The sequence below is a fragment of the Gambusia affinis genome, linkage group LG18, assembly GCF_019740435.1.
Source record: "Gambusia affinis linkage group LG18, SWU_Gaff_1.0, whole genome shotgun sequence".
In the NCBI taxonomy this organism is placed as follows: domain Eukaryota; kingdom Metazoa; phylum Chordata; class Actinopteri; order Cyprinodontiformes; family Poeciliidae; genus Gambusia; species Gambusia affinis.
In genome coordinates, this window is record NC_057885.1 from 22,163,927 (window position 1) to 22,182,429 (window position 18,503).

Consider the following 18,503-nt stretch of genomic DNA (forward strand, 5'->3'; position numbering starts at 1 on the left):
GCCTCAAAACACATTACATAGCTTACAGTGCATTGTGATTACATTGCCACTCCGTTCCACTACTCCATTTCAGGTTTCTTTGTATGGCAAAGAAATCGGCAGCACATGTACACACATGTGCTACCGATTTCTTGTGCTACCGCAGGTTCTACCCCCCAACCCCCCGTTGGCGCATGTGTGTCCGCCGATTCTACCCCCCCGCCAACAAAAAAAGAAGTGTCCTCCTTTTCAGAAACCCAAATCTGGTGACCCTACACTTCTTCATCACGGCTGCTTCTCCTACAGTTTACAGCTGTCCCACCTATGGCAGTCTACTCATCATAAGCCTTCTATAACAGTACAGCGGCTTTTTTAACCCGCCAACATCTTTATCCTTATCCCTTTTCCTTTTTTTGTTTTGCGCCCCGGAGAGCTTTTTTGCTCTGGCGCTCCATCTTGTTGCCACTACATAAACATGATATTTTCGACTAACGTTAGTCCCAGGCATCGCTAAATCATTACACATAAAGTTAACCTCAAAACCTGGACTTACGGATGAATTATATGGCCGAGATAACGAATATAAGTTTGCTAAAAAACAGTGGGACTTACCGTGACCAAACGTAGCTGCAGCAACCGCCGTATTGTTGACAGTTTGGCGTTTCTTTCAAACACGTCGTCACTCGTCAGTGTCCAATGCGCATGTGCGTTCAACGAGAGCTGCCGAATGATGCCGAGTTTTTTGCTGGTTATGCAGATGCGTTTTGCTCACTCATAACTCCAAGTTCGGGTTACTTGCTGCTGATGAGTTTGATTACTTGCCTCAGTAGAAAGTTGTCTTTGCTAAGTTTAAGTTAGTATAGTCAACAGAGTAAGCTGGAATGAGTTCAGGTCACTTTTCTTTTTGAGTACACTTTACTTTTACATTTTACAGTGTACAAATGTGCACAAAACTTTGATATTCTAAAAAACACAATTTTGTTGTTGTGGTGTTTCCATTAAACAAGAAACGTAATTAAAAATGGCGTATGCTGGTTCAGGATTCAGATTGAGCTCATTCATCTCCAGGTTTAAACTTCCTAGTAAGACAATTCACCTCACAATTAGAATCATTCCCAATATTTTTATTTTTTTTTATGAGTCTTCTGTTGGAGGAGACCTTATGACCTCATGACCTTATGACCTCCCCAAACATTGTACCGTCTTCAGTCCATTTGGACTTGAAGCTCAGGCAGCTGTGTGTTTTCTGGTTTCCAGAAACTGAGAAATTAGTTCTGGAGAATGAACAGAACTTGTTCTGGAGATGTTTTGGTTCATTACTTGCACTTCTGCTAACAGGAGGACTGCTATCAGTGGAATCATGGGTGGGAAATGTTAAACTGAGAAAACAGTTTCTACCTCATAGAAGTAGCGCATGAACATGGCCGACCGTAGTTCTTCCTTTAACTAAAAGGTTGGTGCGACGATTTCCGGTCATGACACAGGGGATGGTGTCCTTGAGCCAGACGCCGAATCCCTGAACTAGCTACCTCGATGGCTCAGCTGTAGACTGGAGGATTATTTTAGCCAAAAATAAGCTTGTTTACAAAACTGCAATGCACTGAATGGGGTCGGTTGTTGCTGATGTTTAACTATGAGGTGATTAGTCTGATTTTGAGAGACGTCACTCAACAAAGTGTCAATAAGCAACAAACTGAATCCTTGAATGAGCTACCTCCATGGAGGAAAAGAAATTAACCAGTTTCCATGACTGTGAAGCAGGAAACATGGCGGAACATGTACGGCTCATCCTTCAGTTCAGTGGTTTGAGGCAGAGCCGCTGAACGATTCAAAGTCTCTTTGGCCGGAGACAGAAAACTAGATCACGTCTGATAGGCTTTAAGCTGTTAGAATGATCGTAGAGGAGAAGTGCATTGTGGGAAATGGTGTTTTGTAGAAGAAAACTCAAAATGCCAGGAATGCAAAGATGCATTAAGTGCTGATCATTTGAGTAAAGAAGACTGCTGCCCCCTGGTGGTCAGAAACTGGAAAATGAACATAACTGGAAACACACAGCTGTAAATAAGATATTTTGTTATTTCAGCATCAGTTTGAAGAACTGACCTGCAGATGTTATAGTTTCTTTGCATGTTATTATCTGTCGTATTGAGACAATAATTATAGATGATGCTGTTTCAAGTCACTGAAACGACGACTCAGCTGCCATGATGTTCAGTTTCAGCTCAAAGCAGCAGAACAGATAAAAATGCTGAATTAACTTGAGATGATGAATGTTTCTAAATCATCTTTAAATCTTTAAACTGATTTTCAACATGATGACGACCTGCTGGCTTGATACACAACTGGCTTCATAAAAATGTCAAATTATCATTTCTGGCTGATAAAACATAAAAAAAAATATTTGTTAGGATCAAATTTTGACCTGAATGGTTTCATTATTCTGTATAATCTGTGTTAGTGGTTCAATCCAACGACTTTAATTCTCCAGATTCTCTCATTAAACTTTATTGACCACTGATGTGAGAGACAGTCTGAGCATCAAACCAGCAGCTTTGCTCTCATGTTGAATGAAACATTTTTTCTTTCTGTAAATTACTCTCATGTTCCAGTTCATTTACTAGAAGAAAACTTTCAGGATAAAACAAAGGACGTGTCTAAACTCATCATTATATTCATATTTTTCCAAACACACAAACCACATCTGATCTATATGACAAATTGAAAGAAACATTCCCAAATTGAAAAGATTTCTGTAACTTTAATGTCTGTAAATCAATAAACTGATTCAAACATCTGTCTGTGTGAACTTGTGGAGTTTTAAAGATAAAGTTCTACATAAATCTCAGAAGAAAATATTTTAGTTTCTGATATCAGTTTTACAAAAAGGTTAGAAGATTAAGAAGTAAATTTTTACTTAGATATTTGCTCAGATTTTTTTTGTTTATTAGAAATTTATAGAAAAAGAAATAAATTAATTTCAACAGTTTAATTCTTGAAACAGGTGGTGATGTCATGATATGGGCTGATGATAATCAAGGCTGACTTGTAAAGATTCACACTTAATTTCTTTTATATTGAAAATAAATTAATAATTTGAACATGTTTATTAACAGAAACTTTACAAAGCAGCAGCATTTCCCAGTAAAATCATTGATTAACTGATCGATCTCCAGATATTAAAATGATCATTTCTGCTGGTTTTGGAGCTGCAGCTCCTCTTCATCATTTTCTATAAATAATTTGATTTAATGGCTATTTGATGTGAACTAAAGTAATGTGGGTTTACTTTTCGTTTTTGTTGCAATATGATGAACAGGTCAATAAAACAAACTGACTCATTGTAATTAAGACTAATATTGATGATGGCAGAAATCACTGTAGTGTTGATTCAGATATTGAGAAAATTCAGATGACAGAACAAAAGCAGGCAGAGTCCAAAAGTAAAGTTTCTCTACAATCCAGTGAGAAAGCTCAAAAGGTTTGGAGCATTTATTTTTCTGCAGAAGAAATTAAGACATTAATCCAGCTCTGTCCACCTTTCTCCCTGCGTTCAGAACCAGCTGCACCTGGACGGGTCAGAACCAGAACATCTCTATGCTGCTGGTTGATGAACAGAAGGAAGAAAATCAGATAAAACCTGAAACACTGAACTTAAAAAATAAATAACAATCTTAGCTTAAATTATGTTTATTAAGGCTCATTTATGTCGAGTTTCAGTTTTAAAATCTTTCAGCTGCTGAAAATAATCGACCAAATAAATGAGTTTGTTGTGTTGATGCTACAAATCTACATTCCTCTCATTCTGATCAAAGTGTTTCTAACGATGAAGCGACTGAACTCTCTCTTGTCTTTTTATAATTACTAAAATAAACATCTACTGGTAGAAAACATTTCACTAAAAAATAAGAAAGAAGAAACATCAGAGGTGTTGCTATAAGTCCCAGAGTGATGATGATGAAGATGATCCTTCCTAGTTCTTCTGGTTCTGGAGTCCAAGTTGGTCTCTCAGTTTGGATCTGATCAGCAGCTGCTGGGAGAGAAATCAGAAATATTTATTAATATTTGATGAAAACTGAGATCCAGGAGGATTCATGTAGAAGATGAAGATGTTGGTTCATCAATACAGGAATCAGAATTTATTAAAGTTTGTAAAAATGTTTTTTTTACATTCTGATGATTTCTTCTCACCAGTAACGTTGAGTCGACAGACTGCAGAGTTGGATCCATCTTCAGTTTTCACATCACACAGATACAGACCAGAGTCTTCAGTCCTCAGTCTGGACACATGGAGTCTGATTCGTCCTTCTCTGAGGACGTCTTTGTCACTCTGGACTCGTCCTGAAAACTGTTCATCCTGAGATTCTGGAAGCTCAAATCCATTATGGACCTGATAGAGAACTAGTTCTTTATGAGGAGCCAACAAGCTGCAGTAGATGAACAGTTCCCTGTAGGATCCCTGAGTCTTGGTGGTGAAGGTCCACTCCAGAGTGGACCTTCACCACACCTCTGCCTGATAGCTGCTCTGTGATCCACATGTGATCCACATGTGATCCACATGGGATTTTCATGGGATTTACATATATATATTATATCAGAGCTGTTGCTATAAGTCCCAGACTTATAGCAACATAATATATAATAAATATTATATATATTATATATATGTATAATATATATATGTATGTAAATCCCATGAAAATCCCATGGGATTTTCATGGGATTTTTTGGTAAGGATCAGCTGCTTCCTGAAGCTTCAGAGTTAAACAACTGAATTAAAGTTAATCATCAGCCGATTCACTAAAGAGTTCTGGATCCATGTTTGATGTTTGATCAGTAAAACTATGATTGCTGCTGTTACAGTCAGTCCCAGTGAAACATAAAGACCGACCCGTCCTCGACTGTCTGACGCTGAATCTTCTTTATGAGGATGGGAAATTCCAGAAGAAGCTGCAAAAAAACCAGAAGATAAAAACTGAATTTGTGCCTCATGAGAGACGTCTGGTCAGAGAAACTGGTGTTTCCTTTATATTGACTTTGGCTTTGAGTTTTAGAGAAACCAACAGAAAAAATGACATGAAAACACAATAAACATAAAAAACATGTTAATAGAAATTAAAAGAGGAAAATATTTTTGAGCTAAACGACACAAGAGCAACAAATTCTTAGCTGATTAACAGAAAAACCTAAAAGTTTTTTTGAAACTCAAACTCACCAGAGACTTTGAGTCGACATCTTCCAGAGTTGAATCCATAATCTGTCATCACGTCACACAGATACAGACCAGAGTCTTCAGTCCTCAGTCTGGACACATGGAGTCTGATTCGTCCTTCTCTGAGGACGTCTTTGTCACTCTGGACTCGTCCTGAAAACTGTTCATCCTGAGATTCTGGAATCTCAACTCCTTCATGGACCTGATAGAGAACAAAGACTCCATGATCAGTGTTCGCTTCACAGTAGATGAACAGATTCTTCCAGGATCCCTGAGTCTTGGTGGTGAAGGTCCACTCCAGAGTGATGCTGTGGTTCTCCTCTGCCTGATAGCTGCTCTGTGTCACATTCACTACAAATGTTGCTGCTGAGGAGACAGAGAGGGAAAGAGAGGAGCAGACACACTGAGAACTGGAACATGGGAGTCTTTCAGCTCCATCTAGAGAGCTTTCTGTCACAAAGACAAGATGGAGACTGACCACAGAGACATGAGCTGAGGATGAGGAGCAGCAGGATGCTGGAGATCATCTTCATCCTGAGAGAGGAAGAGGAGGAGAGGCAGCAGAACATCAATACAAGGAACAACTGGACTCACAGCAGTGAATTATGGATTTCCTTCTTGCAATCTAAAATAATCCCACATGTTAAATCAAATAAACTCTCACTGAGTTTCACATGAGAATAAATAATCTGCATCAAACTGTTCTGGTAACTCGTCTGTTTAATCTCTAATTTACTGAATTAGTTCAGTCAGGATATCAGCTGTTTGTCACCAACATTTCCTGCTGATGAGAAAAAGAAAAACAAAGTGAAGCAGAGAAATGTCTCCACCTGCTGGAGAACTAGAAGAACTACAGCTCCTCCCCAGTATTTACATTTAACCTGCATTTCTGACAATTTATGATTGACAAGCATCTTAAATTCATAATTCAAACTTTACTGAGATAAAGTATTGATCATATTTGTGTGAACTCTTAGTGTTTATACTTTTAAAAGCTAAAGGAGACAGAAAATCAGCTGATTTACCTTTAAGATGTGACTGAAATTTGAATCCTGTGGAGGAAAAAAAGGTTTAAGGTTTTTATTCTGACAGAATGACACGACTTTCACATTAAACGGTTGATGGATTAAGATTATTTTTTTCTAACACAACAGTAGAATAATCATCTGGATTAAGAAAGAAAATGTATTTAATCTGCATAAAGAACAAACACCAAGTTTGACTTTAGTTTAATTTAGAAAGAAAAGTTGTTTAGATCTTTAGTTTTCAACAACCAGACATAGATTTGTTTTTCTGAAACTTTCTTTAAACAAAAGAACCTCAAACAGATTTAAAACACACATTTGATCAAATAAAACAAATTTATTTGATCTGTTGAAATTTTAAATATAAACTTCTTCATAATTCAGAGATCTCTGGATTAAATCAATGAAATTAGACTAAATATAAATATATTTTTTATTTATTGGTCCAGCACTTGAACATTTTACAATTCAATAATGAAACAGGAATGAAAATAATTTGCTGTAGATTAAAATCATTTTGATTCCACTGATTTATTGACCTGATCTCAGATACATTAACATTTATTACTTATGTTATTGTCTTAGTTAACAGGCAAATTTACAAAAATATCAATATAACTATTGACTGAACTGAAGTCTAAACAACCAAACTAATATAAACTTACTTTTCTGGTTGGATTGTTTTCACTGTTTCTCAGAGTTTGTAGAGCCGTTTTCATGTTGTGTGATTCATGTTGTCATGAGAAGGAATGAATACGAGGAACATGACAGAAAACCCAACCGATTTCAGAACAGTTTCACTTCCTGATGTTGTTTCTCATTTTCATGGATAAAAACATGAAACATGTTCTGCTCTGCGGTTTTAATGCACTCCCCTCACCATGACCTTGTTCCTGTTTCTTATAACTTCACTGTTAGCCTTTGCTGTATTTTCTACAGCTAAATACCGCAAAATGCCCAGTAAAACTAACATAAAACATCTTTACAATTAGTTACTGTAATTTGCATTGCATTATGGGTAAAGGACATAGTATTACAGTAACTTACTGTATGTTTTGAAGTTGCAGTAATTTACTGTTTACACATTGCAGTAGTGGTACTGTATTTATAATATCTTGCACTGTTAGCCTTTACTGTATTTTTTACAGCTAAATACCGCAAAATGCCCAGTAAACTAACATAAAACATATTTACAATTAGTTACTGTAATTTGCATTGCATTATGGGTATAGTACATAGCATTACAGTAACTTACTGTATGTTTTGAAGTTGTAATTTACTGTTTACACATTACAGTAGTGGTACTGTACTAATAATGTCTTTGCGCTGGCCATGTAAGAATTCTATTTGATTTCCAACGGTCATCATAGATGTTTCATCGTGGTTCCCTGTTTCTGTATTTTTACTCCTTTAGTGGTTAACATATTTTAAGGCAGAAAGAGAGCATGTACTTTTGTTTTTTTCACATCCTAGCTAACATTATGCAGTTTATCTGGCTACGTCATCAAGGGTGGCTTCGCTTCCAACGTTTTTCTGATGACGTTTGTTTTAAACTCCGAAGCTTTTTCCGTCCAAGTGCAAGTGCAGCTCTGTCGCTGTGGGCTCACACTGCTTCAGCTCTTCGCAAGACAGGTAAAAAAAAAACACTTAGAAAACTGTTTGAAGCCAATGTATATTTTAGATGGAGCTAACGTAATTTATAGCATCATGCTATAATGCTATCACTTAGCATGAGGTGAAAGATAGAAAAATATGATGGTGTTATTTTTTGAGCTGGTTCGGAATTAACGTTAGCTAAGGTGCTAATTTTACCGAAGGTTTTAGCTTGGCTTTTGCCGCTAAATCTTCCTCGAGCGACTAGCTTTGGGTTGAGATAAGCTCAGTGCTGAGTGTCTGTTAGCATTGTTGTTACATCCTTTGTCGAACAATACAACGTTAACTGATAATTGATCCCCCCGCCCCCTTTTTTTAAAAAATACATCTAATAACTGTTCATTTGTTTAAACCATGACCTTGCAAATGTTAAGAGTGCAGATTAGCTAGGTCAACAAGGATGAATTCTAACGTTGTTCTTTTTTTCTTTTGTCAGATGACTTTTTAACTCCCAAGCTTTTTCCCTCCAAGTGGCTGTGCAGTTTTGTCCTGCTGAGTGCTAACATAGCTTCAACTCTTGAAAAGACAAGACAACAGGTAAAAAGACAGCTCTTCAAACATATTTGAAGCCACAAAATAATCTGGAAATTTAGAGGAGCAGCTAACCTAATCTATAACTTTGAGCTTGCTACAGCTAGTTAGCCTGCTAAAGTATCATTACATCTCCAACATAGTGTATAAGAGTCTGTAAATGAGGACAAAGGTGGAAAACATTCAAGTGGTTTCTGTTATTTTTGAGTTGGTTCAGCCACAGTGGCAGGTGGACAAAAAGTTAATTTCCAAGCCTGGTTCCATATAAGGACTGTTCACCTGTTTAAACCATGCTCTTGCAAATTTAAAGTTAAGTCAGTACTAACAGGTGCAACTATGTACAGGTGTAAATTCTGCAGCATTTGTACTTCAGAATTTAGAGAATTTTGTACTCATGTGAAGAAACATCAACACACAGCTAATTATCGGTTTCGTTGTGGAATAGAGCAATGTCCTACTTCCGTCAGAGAAAAAGAAAACATTTCAAAGAAAAAGAGGACTCAATCTTCATCTTGGTTGATGTAATTTTATATCGACTCTTAACTTAAAACACACATCTTAAATCAGAATTGTTCAATTAATTTGTTAAAGGGATCAATTCACCCAAATTACAAACATTTTGTTAACCCATATTGTACTTAGCCATTCAGATACTGTATTTGTGGAATGTAATGCTTTAAAAAATCCGTTTAGCCTCACAAACTGTCATTCACATCCGCTGTTTCTGAGTGGTAGCAGGATGTAGGGGTAAAGTCTAGTCTAGTCTCCGGGGTGAGGTTCTCAAAAAGCTGTTGTAATCTGGGTGAACTGGCCCTTTAAATATAAATTACTACCAGTAATTCATATTTAAGAGTTTTCCTTTTATGTTTCAAAGGTATCTTCCACCAAGATGTCTGTTGAGATGGAAATGACCGTACCTACTACACCAAGGGTAATCATGCTTGGTAAGAGGAATATTTTCTATCACTATAATTTTTTGTAGCAATGTATGTAATAGTTATGGTAGTCTGTACTTTTACTCACTAGCATTAGCCTGACAAGGGTTTGTCTATTTTAGGAAATAGCTTGATGTCTGCAACCCGGTGGATGGTCAGTATGGAGGAGAAGGTATTTTTCAAACCTGAGCAACTACATGACTTTGCCAGCGTCCTTGCTGTCTTTTTTAGGTCATATTATGACTTCAATCTGGAGTATCAGGAGTCAGCATCCACCTGCTGGAGATGATACAACGGTAAGTACTCTACACCAAACCATTTATGAATTAAATTTAATGACAGTTTGACTGATGACGAAGAACCATAGCTGATTGCTGTATTGTATGTCTTCATTTTAAAAAATACAATTAATATATTTTATTTCTGTTAAAAGATTTTTTGTGAGGATCAATCCAGATGTTGGTACCAAATGCACAGCCAAAGTCAGTACAAGCCGCAAGACGGGAAGTCAAGAGGAAAGTAGTCAGTGTCAACTCCCGGATCACCACCTTCCTCAAATGACTCGCTGAATTTGAATGGAGGACTTCCAGCTAGGTAAGCATTTTACCAAATGTTTATCATTTTATTGTCTTTTCCTCCTATCTTGCATGTTCTGACTTTACTTTAGGCTTTTTAATATGATTTTAATGATTATTTATAAATGGCATGTGATTCCTACACAATAGCCCTTTAGAGTAACCTGCATCTTTTCTGTGTCCGTGGTAAAAAGTGGATGTCGCTGCATCTCTTACTAAATCACAGAAATGTATAAGTGTGTAGTTGTTTAAGTGAGGTGTTTTTTTATACTATGCAGTTTTCAGTTTATTAGGCACACCTTTGCAGTAATCCGTCAGCACCAACAAAATGACTAAAAAGATTGTTATGACATGTTGTATTTCATCGTCTCCTTGGGGACATTTGCAGGGTCTCAATACAGTACGCAATCGTTTGAATTAGTGAAGACTGACTGACTGCTTTTGCCATAAACAATCCAAAAACCTGAAGTGAAGCCAGTCCTGCTCATTCTTTATGCAGCTTCTATTATCACTTCAGTGTAATTGATTTTTTTTTAAAAGAAATTATCAACTTAATGCTGCTTTATGCCAATGATTTTATGCATTTGGACATTGTCACTTCAGCTTAATTTGTCAGCCTTCCTGTCGATTTGAAAATGTAGATAACTTCCTGACCATCTCATGACCTCCCACATCGTCTGTCTTATTCTTTACAGTTCAGCTTCCACAAGATGGATCCCACTGATTTTGTTTGACAAATGGAATAAAAGTTCTTCTGATGTAGGAAATGCATCTGATATAACAATATTTATTGATATGAATGTCTACCATATAGTACATTATCACACTTGCACTGTTACTGTGATGTATTGTGTAACAGAGCACATTTAAGCTTCTGTTAACTGCTTTCTGACAATGCAGCCTCTGCTGGTTTTTTAAATGAAGTATATTCTATATATTTTTTAAAAGTCAGTCTTTAATAGTTTATGGCTGGTACTTGATGCACACATGTTCATGTTGCTACATACATGTGCCATAAAAATATTGACATGACCTGTAGTGTGTTCTATGGTTTTGTTGTTTTATAGCACATTATATTGTATTGTGACATTGTTCTTTATGACATTGCGAATATATAAAGGGATTTTATTTCAACAAATCTGCTGAAAATAAATACCTGTTTTTATTCACAGTACTTGGACTAAAATTTCTTTTGTGAAACTTTTCGGTTTATGGTAAAATATTCTTGTATTAAAAAATGTAAACTTTAATTTACAGTAAAACTGACATTATGTTGTGAAACAAGTTTACAGTAGACCAGCTTTACTATAAAATACATTTACAGTTTTATGCTATAAACTACATTTACAGTAAAGCAGTTATAACTGCAAAGCACACTCACAGTAAAAATTAACTGTGAAATATCATGACAGTAAAGGTACTGTAGAATGGTAATTACAGTAACTTACAGGCAACACTGTTGCCAGTAAGTTGCCAGTAAGTTACTGTAGAATGTCAATTACAGTAACTTACTGGCAACAGTGTTGCCAGTAAGTCGCCAGTAAGTTACTGTAGAATGGTGATTACAGTACCTTACTGGCAACACTGTTGCCAGTAAGGTACTGTAGAATGGTAATTACAGTACCTTGCTGGCAACTTACTGGCAACACTGTTGCCAGTAAGTTACTGTAAAATTACAATAAAAAGTCTAACAGTGTAGATCAGCTGCTATAAACTAGATGTTTGCTCTAGTTGTTGTTTTATTTAACAGTTTTCTTCCTCTAACAGAGATCAGTTGATCTGTTGATTCTCAGAGAAATTAAAGTTTTTCTGATTCATTGAACTGAATCAGTTCATTCAGATCCTCCATGTTTCATGTTTGGTGACCAAAAAATATTTATTTCATCTGTTTGTAACAGAAAAATACAGTTTTCTCTCATTTCTCCAATTAAAATAAATAATTCACTTTTATGTTGATTAACATAAAAAGTAGATTGTTCACACAGTTAGTGGATCTATAGATCTATATGTATTATCAGTGACAACCAGAGTTAAATAATCCATATATGTGATGAATTTCTCTCTCTGACATTATAACCAGTTAATACTTTGGTATTTCTATTTTATGCTGAAAGTAAAAAAATAAATAAGAAACAATTTTATCTAACTTTTGATTTTATATTAAAGGCTTGTGAATCTTCAACCAATAGAGGAAACATTTATCATGAGTTTTGGGAGATGAAACATTTCATCTGATGTTTTCACCACAGGGTGGTTTTTTATCCAGTGTCAAAATGTGAGTAAACAAAGTTTAGGGAACATAAAGAGCTGACTCAGCTCAGCTTGACCTGACTACTAATAATCAAATGGGAAGTGTAAATGTGTCTGTTCATCACTTCTCTTTTCCAATCACAGCAGCCCAAGATCAGTTCAGATATTTCACTAAATTTCCCAGCATGCCTCTGGTTCATTTTCTACAATTTAACAATAAAAAACTGAGATCTGGAGAGTTTCTCTGAATAAATTCAGTGCAGAGCTCAGAAAATACATTCAGTTGATATAAAATCATAAAATAATCATCATCTTCACATCATTTATTATAAACAGTCTGAATTCACAACAACATCAAGGCTTTTATTTAGATCCTAAAACTCAGAACCTGTAGTTCTGTCTGCAGTATTTCTAGGATGAAAACTGTCCAGATCCTTTCAGGAAGTGAAACATTTATTTTCTTCACATTCAGGACGTCCCAGTTTCAGACAGAGAGACTGAACTGGTGGAACTGGGAGGATTTATTTAAACTGAAATGAACCAACAGAGTTTAAATGTTAAAATGAATCCATCCAGATTCTGGGACAAAGTCTGTCAGAGACTCTGAGGTCCAGATGTTCTGGAAATGTTACTGAAACTCTTTTCCTGTCAAACGGACTCTGGTTCTGAATGTGGTTCTGGTAGAGATCAGAGTCTCTGGATCGTCAGGAGGAAGCAGAACAGAACCTGATTCTATCAGACTGTTGGACTTTAGATGACAGGAGAACAGATCCGTCCGTCTGTCTGTTCATGGTCTGTTTCTGTCGTTTCCTCCTTCAGTCTCTCCTCTGTCAGGATCTCAGTTTGGTTTCATGTTGTTGTTGATCTGCTGTCACTAAAACCAGCTGGTTTAAATACAGTGATGGCATAGCTACTTTGAAAAAGTAACTTTAATCGGACTACTGATTACTCCTTGAAAAAGTAACTTAGTTAGATTACTGACTACTTGATTTGGAAAGTAACTAAGTTACACTAAAAGTAACTTTTTAGTTACTTTCAGCAGCTGCAACAACGCTCAGCCTCCTGTGAAAATCACATTGAGCTTTGCCAATACTTAATTGTAAGCTATTTTATAATGGTAACATCAACAATGTGTCTCCACTGATAAGGTTGAACTGAAGAGGAGATTGTACAAAAAAAAAAAAAACCTGAGTAATTTGTGTGGTCCACTATTGTCTGGAAAACTCTAAGAAGGATTTTAAAGCTCCCCCCCCATCCCCAGCCTCCAGATTCTGCGTTACGGCCCTGCGTTTGGTGTCACAGCGCACAGAGCTCCTCCTGCAGCTCCACAGCTCAGATGGCTGCACAGATTGGTGACACTTATCCTAATATTAATAATTAGAATAGCGTTAAATTGCCATTATAATCATTGCCAACTACGGACACGTTCATTCGTGGCTGTTTTCACGTTTATTGCGCTGTTCATATTGGTCTCGATGTTTGCAGTTTTCTGGAGCGCAGCATGGCTTCGACATCATTCAGAGGTAATACATTAACTTGACATTAACAAAGACACAGCGGGACGGATCATCTGAGAAATGATGAACAGGGAGAGACTGAGTAAAACTACCTTAATGACGAACAAATTCTGGGATTTATTATGAGTCTCTGCATATTTCCAAGCCCAAATGAGAAACTTCACGTTCAAAAACGAGCCCAAAAAGGAGCAACCAGCAACTCGTAAAATTTTCAAGCGACTTTAAAAAAATGAAGCCCAAAGCCGTTTATAATAATCGGACTTGGTGACAGAAACTCAAAATAGTTCCAGTTTTTCCTCCAACAAAATGCGCATCTCCCTCCATTGTTTACATTTCTGTAAACAGGGACGTCGGTCACTCGACAAGACGAGTAGAGGAAATACGATTAAATACAAAAGAAGATAGTAACGCACAGTGATTTCGATAAGTAACTGTAGTCTGACTACTCGATTTGAAATAGCAACGCGTTATATTACTCGTTACTGAAAAAAGTGGTCCGACGTCAGTAACGCGTTACAAATTAACACGTTACTGACGTCACTGTTTAAATATCACAGGATTCAAACTTCACATCACAACTAAGCAGAAAAAGTTTTCATTTCTTTGAAGGTTTTGGATGATAATATTCATCCAAACACCAACTGGGACCTGATGGGACTTGTTATCTTTTAATAATCAACAGGCAATAATAATAATAATATAATAATCAGGTTTCGCCTGATTGGAGGAAATCAGGCAAAATTCCAGTTTCTGAGTTTTAGGATTCTAAATGTTTTGTAGAGACAAAGAGAAGAGAACAACTCAGGAAAAGATCCTTGATGATGTTGTGAGTTCAGACTGTTAAGGAGGAAGAAGTTTCAATCCAGACCTTCTGATTCTCTCAACTTGACCAGAAAGAAACTTCTGGACCAACAGCAGCAGCAGCTGCCAGTGATTTCTATTGTACAAACACATCCGGGTTTCTGTACTACTGAACTATTTAAATAGAATAAACCATATATACTCCTTCTATATTGCTATTATCACCTGAGGAGGTGAAATTACTACCACAACCCAGAACAAGCAGGAAACTCCATAAAGTTTCTAAATTCACAAATGAAATAAACAAACATCCATCTGAGATCTGATGCAGGAGAAACAAAACTTACTGATCTTAGTTAACCTGTGCATCGCTTTTAAATTGTTTTGTATTTGTTTTAATCTTGTGCATATGTATTAACTAGTTTTACTTCTGCCCAGATCCCTCTTGAAAATCAGATCTAGATCTCAGCGGGGTTTACCTGGATAAATAAAAAAATATATTAAATATACTGTTGACCAAACAACCAGCACTCACACTGAAGTGTCATCATGTCAGAGCAGGAAGAGGAACGTAAAGGAGCCTCCTTTTATCCTCACAGCGCCCCCTGCTGGCTGGTAATTGAAGCACATCTCAAGCATTGAGCTTCTTACCGCTACACATGAAAATAAAATTATTTCTCTGTTGGAGAATCTGAAGTTCAGTTTTTATTCTGAAGGAAGACCTCTGAACTATTAGCTTAAAGAGACTAATTTAAGCTCTGGATTAGTTTAAATCTTAAATAAACTACTCAAGTTTAATTAACTAAAACCAGGAGTTTTTAGTTTTTATACTTTTAGATCAACATTATTACATTATTTTTCTTCCTTTGGTTTGTTGTTTTGTTTTATTTCCTTCTAATTCATGTAAAGCATTTTGAATTGCCTTGTTGTTGAAAATGTGCTAAATAAGTAAAATTACATTACATTATAGGCAGCATCATAAAAAATGTTGCAGATAAAATAAAATAAAAAAAACATCTTTATCATCATGTGATGAAAAACTGTTTAATTAGTTTAAACTAGAATAATAAGAGAACTCAGTCTTTATCAGATTTTCTACTTTTGATACATTTTATTTTTAGATAAAATACAATTAATACGTTTTTCAGTTTTCAGCAGAACAATAACTCAGACAGTTTCTTATTTTCTTGTACTAAATTAATCTTCTTTAAATCACATTAGTTATAAAAGTTTAGCTTCTGTTCATCACAATATTTAATTTATCCCAAAAGATAAATTCAGTTCAGCAGTTCACAGCAACACAGTCACACATATTACATGAAATAAAACAACAACCATTCACTGATTCACAAAAATACATTTGATCAAAATATGAAATTATGAGACACTTTGAGTTGAAATGTTAAGTTGAAAGAAAAAGCTTTTAACCCATTGAATATTTAACAACTTTGTAATAAAATGGCAACATTTATATTTATAATGTTTCAATAAAGAAACGACAAACTAACACTGACAGTAAAGATTTATGTTAAAGAAAATCATAAAAACATTTATGTCACAATGTTGTGTATTAATTTCAAAAATAAATTTAATGTATAAAAATCATCACTTTAAAATTAATCCTTTGATTTCACCTAAAAATAGTGAAAATTTATTTTTATAAAATACATTACATCATCAAAATCTTTAGATGTTTTGTTTCACAACAGATTCATAAAAGTATTTATTAAATATATTGGTGAAAATAAGACATTTAATATCTGCATAATTCAATAATAAAACAGTATTTAAAAAAACATGAATGTAAACGTAACAAATTCATCACTTTGGTCAATGAACCAATATCTGATCAATAATTAATCAATACTTCTGACTGACTCCAGAAACCTTTAGAAATTATTTAAAATTTCTAAAACAATAACAATAAATGACTCAATTTCATCATGAGAATCTAACATGTTAATTAGAATAGATGGAAACAAATCTGATGTTTCTGTGGTGGAAAAATTAGATTTAAACAAAATTATAGCAATAAAACATGTTGTTTTTTTTCATCTACACTTGATTCAAAATGATTATTTCTTTTCATTCTAAACCAAATAATTGATATTGTTATTATTTTTATTAGAACCATTAGAGCTGCTGTCAGTCCCACAGTGATGATAAAGATGATCCATCCTAGTTCTTCTGGTTCTGGAGTCAAAGTTGGTCTCTCAGTTTGGATCTGATCAGCAGCTGCAGGGAGAGAAATCAGAAATATTTATTAATAATTGATGAAAACTGAGATCCAGGAGGATTCATGTAGAAGATGAAGATATTGGTTCATCAATACAGGAATCAGAATTTATCAAAGTTTGTAAAAATGTTTGTTTACATACTGATGATTTCCTCTCACCAGTAACGTTGAGTCGACATCTTCCAGAGTTGAATCCATCTTCAGTTTTCACGTCACACAGATACAGACCAGAGTCTTCAGTCCTCAGTCTGGACACATGGAGTCTGATTCGTCCTTCTCTGAGGACGTCTTTGTCACTCTGGACTCGTCCTGAAAACTGTTCATCCTGAGATTCTGGAATCTCAACACCTTCATGGACCTGATAGAGAACCAATCCTCTTGGGGGAGCTAGAAATTCACAGAGGATAAACATGGAGGACAGAGAGGAGTCGGGTCTGTTGGTGAAGGTCCACTCCAGAGTGATGCTGTGGTTCTCCTCTGCCTGATAGCTGCTCTGTGTCACATTCACTACAAATGTTGCTGCTGAGGAGACAGAGAGGGAAAGAGAGGAGCAGACACACTGAGAACTGGAACATGGGAGTCTTTCAGCTCCATCTAGAGAGCTTTCTGTCACAAAGACAAGATGGAGACTGACCACAGAGACATGAGCTGAGGATGAGGAGCAGCAGGATGCTGGAGATCATCTTCATCCTGAGAGAGGAAGAGGAGGAGAGGCAGCAGAACATCAATACAAGGAACAACTGGACTCCTGCTACAGAATTAACTTTATTTAGAAACAGATCAATACTGCCACCTTGTGGTGATAAAACTATACAGCCGTCAGACAACAGAACGTTTTTATTCTCTGTTCCTTCTGAAACTTTTATTATGAAATATTTTATTAAGATCCGTTAGATAAATAAAATATTTAGATAAAATTATCTGAGCCTTCTTGTAATTTTGATGATTATTATTTACAGACAATTAGAAAACTGTATAAGACCAATAAAAACATAAATATCCTAAACAGAGATATCAGGTTTCTGAAAAAACTTTTAATTTCTATCCAGTCTGTTTCTCTTTGGACTTTAATCAACTTGGTTTCTGGTTCTTTTCATTCTTCCTCCAAACTCTGGAACCTTCATTTCTGAATAAAAGACAAACTTTACTTTCATCTGAAAACAGGACTTTGACCCACTGAGCAACGGTCCAGTTGAAATTGAAATACAGAAGCTTTTTCTTGTTGTTCTAAAATTGCGGATCTTGAAGTTTGAGTGACCCCTTTAATGAAAAATAAAAAGAGGAATACATTGCTACTATAAACTCAGAAGCTTTTTGATTAACTTCACATATTTACTACAATTGAAATAAAAACATTTTCGGACATAAATTGGTTGCTTTTGTTCCTTTACCTGCAATGAGTTTAATATTCTGTCATATTACAGAGGATTAAAGTTAAAAAATTTAAACTAGAAACAAATATGATAAACTTACTCATGAGATCCATCACAATATTAAAATCCAACCGTGTTCCTGATCCAGATCTGCAGTTACAAGAGTTCACACTGATCATGTCTCTGCTGTTTGTCTTTACTTATCGTTGAAAATGGTAATGCTTTGGTTCTGTTATGCTTATTTTCCTTTGAATCTAGAATGCCTTTTTTCCAGGCTCAAGAATTGAGAAGGCACAGAGGATCCTACAAGCTGATCTCCTGGTGTTCTGCCATCCTGCTGCAGAACTTGTTATTCTATTAGCAGAGAAAGGGAGAAAAGGGAAAGTGGGCGAGTGATCTTAACAAAACGGGGGGCTACC

The 18,503-nt window shown here is 35.7% G+C and overlaps 1 protein-coding gene and 2 long non-coding RNA genes across 6 annotated transcripts in view; 1 reads left to right on the forward strand and 2 right to left on the reverse strand.

Annotated features, from left to right (window-relative positions):
- LOC122821066 overlaps positions 1 to 6,138 on the reverse strand; it is a 19,835-nt gene extending 13,697 nt beyond the window's left edge. Inside the window, exons 1-3 of one of the 3 annotated variants that reach the window (XM_044098928.1) lie at positions 5,667 to 6,131; positions 5,192 to 5,554; positions 4,463 to 4,926 (exon numbers count right to left, since the gene is read on the reverse strand). In XM_044098928.1, coding sequence (XP_043954863.1) covers positions 4,739 to 4,926; positions 5,192 to 5,554; positions 5,667 to 5,757 — 642 coding nt within the window. In that variant the 5' untranslated portion in view covers positions 5,758 to 6,131 and the 3' untranslated portion in view covers positions 4,463 to 4,738. Of the gene's footprint in view, positions 1 to 4,462; positions 4,927 to 5,191; positions 5,555 to 5,666 lie in introns of those variants that run through there. The other 2 variants (XM_044098927.1, XM_044098926.1) reach the window with 2 other exon arrangements.
- LOC122821094 lies at positions 3,455 to 4,309 on the reverse strand. 2 transcript variants are annotated; one of them, XR_006368903.1, is made up of 2 exons: positions 4,168 to 4,309; positions 3,455 to 4,009 (listed from the first exon to the last, which is right to left on the reverse strand). It is a non-coding gene; the product is annotated as an uncharacterized LOC122821094 (long non-coding RNA). The 2 variants fall into 2 exon arrangements; XR_006368902.1 differs by having other exon boundaries at positions 3,455 to 4,006; positions 4,168 to 4,305.
- On the forward strand, positions 4,201 to 17,382 carry LOC122821086. Its single transcript, XR_006368891.1, has 2 exons — positions 4,201 to 4,454; positions 17,158 to 17,382. It is a non-coding gene; the product is annotated as an uncharacterized LOC122821086 (long non-coding RNA).
- The last annotated feature ends 1,121 nt before the right edge of the window (positions 17,383 to 18,503 follow it).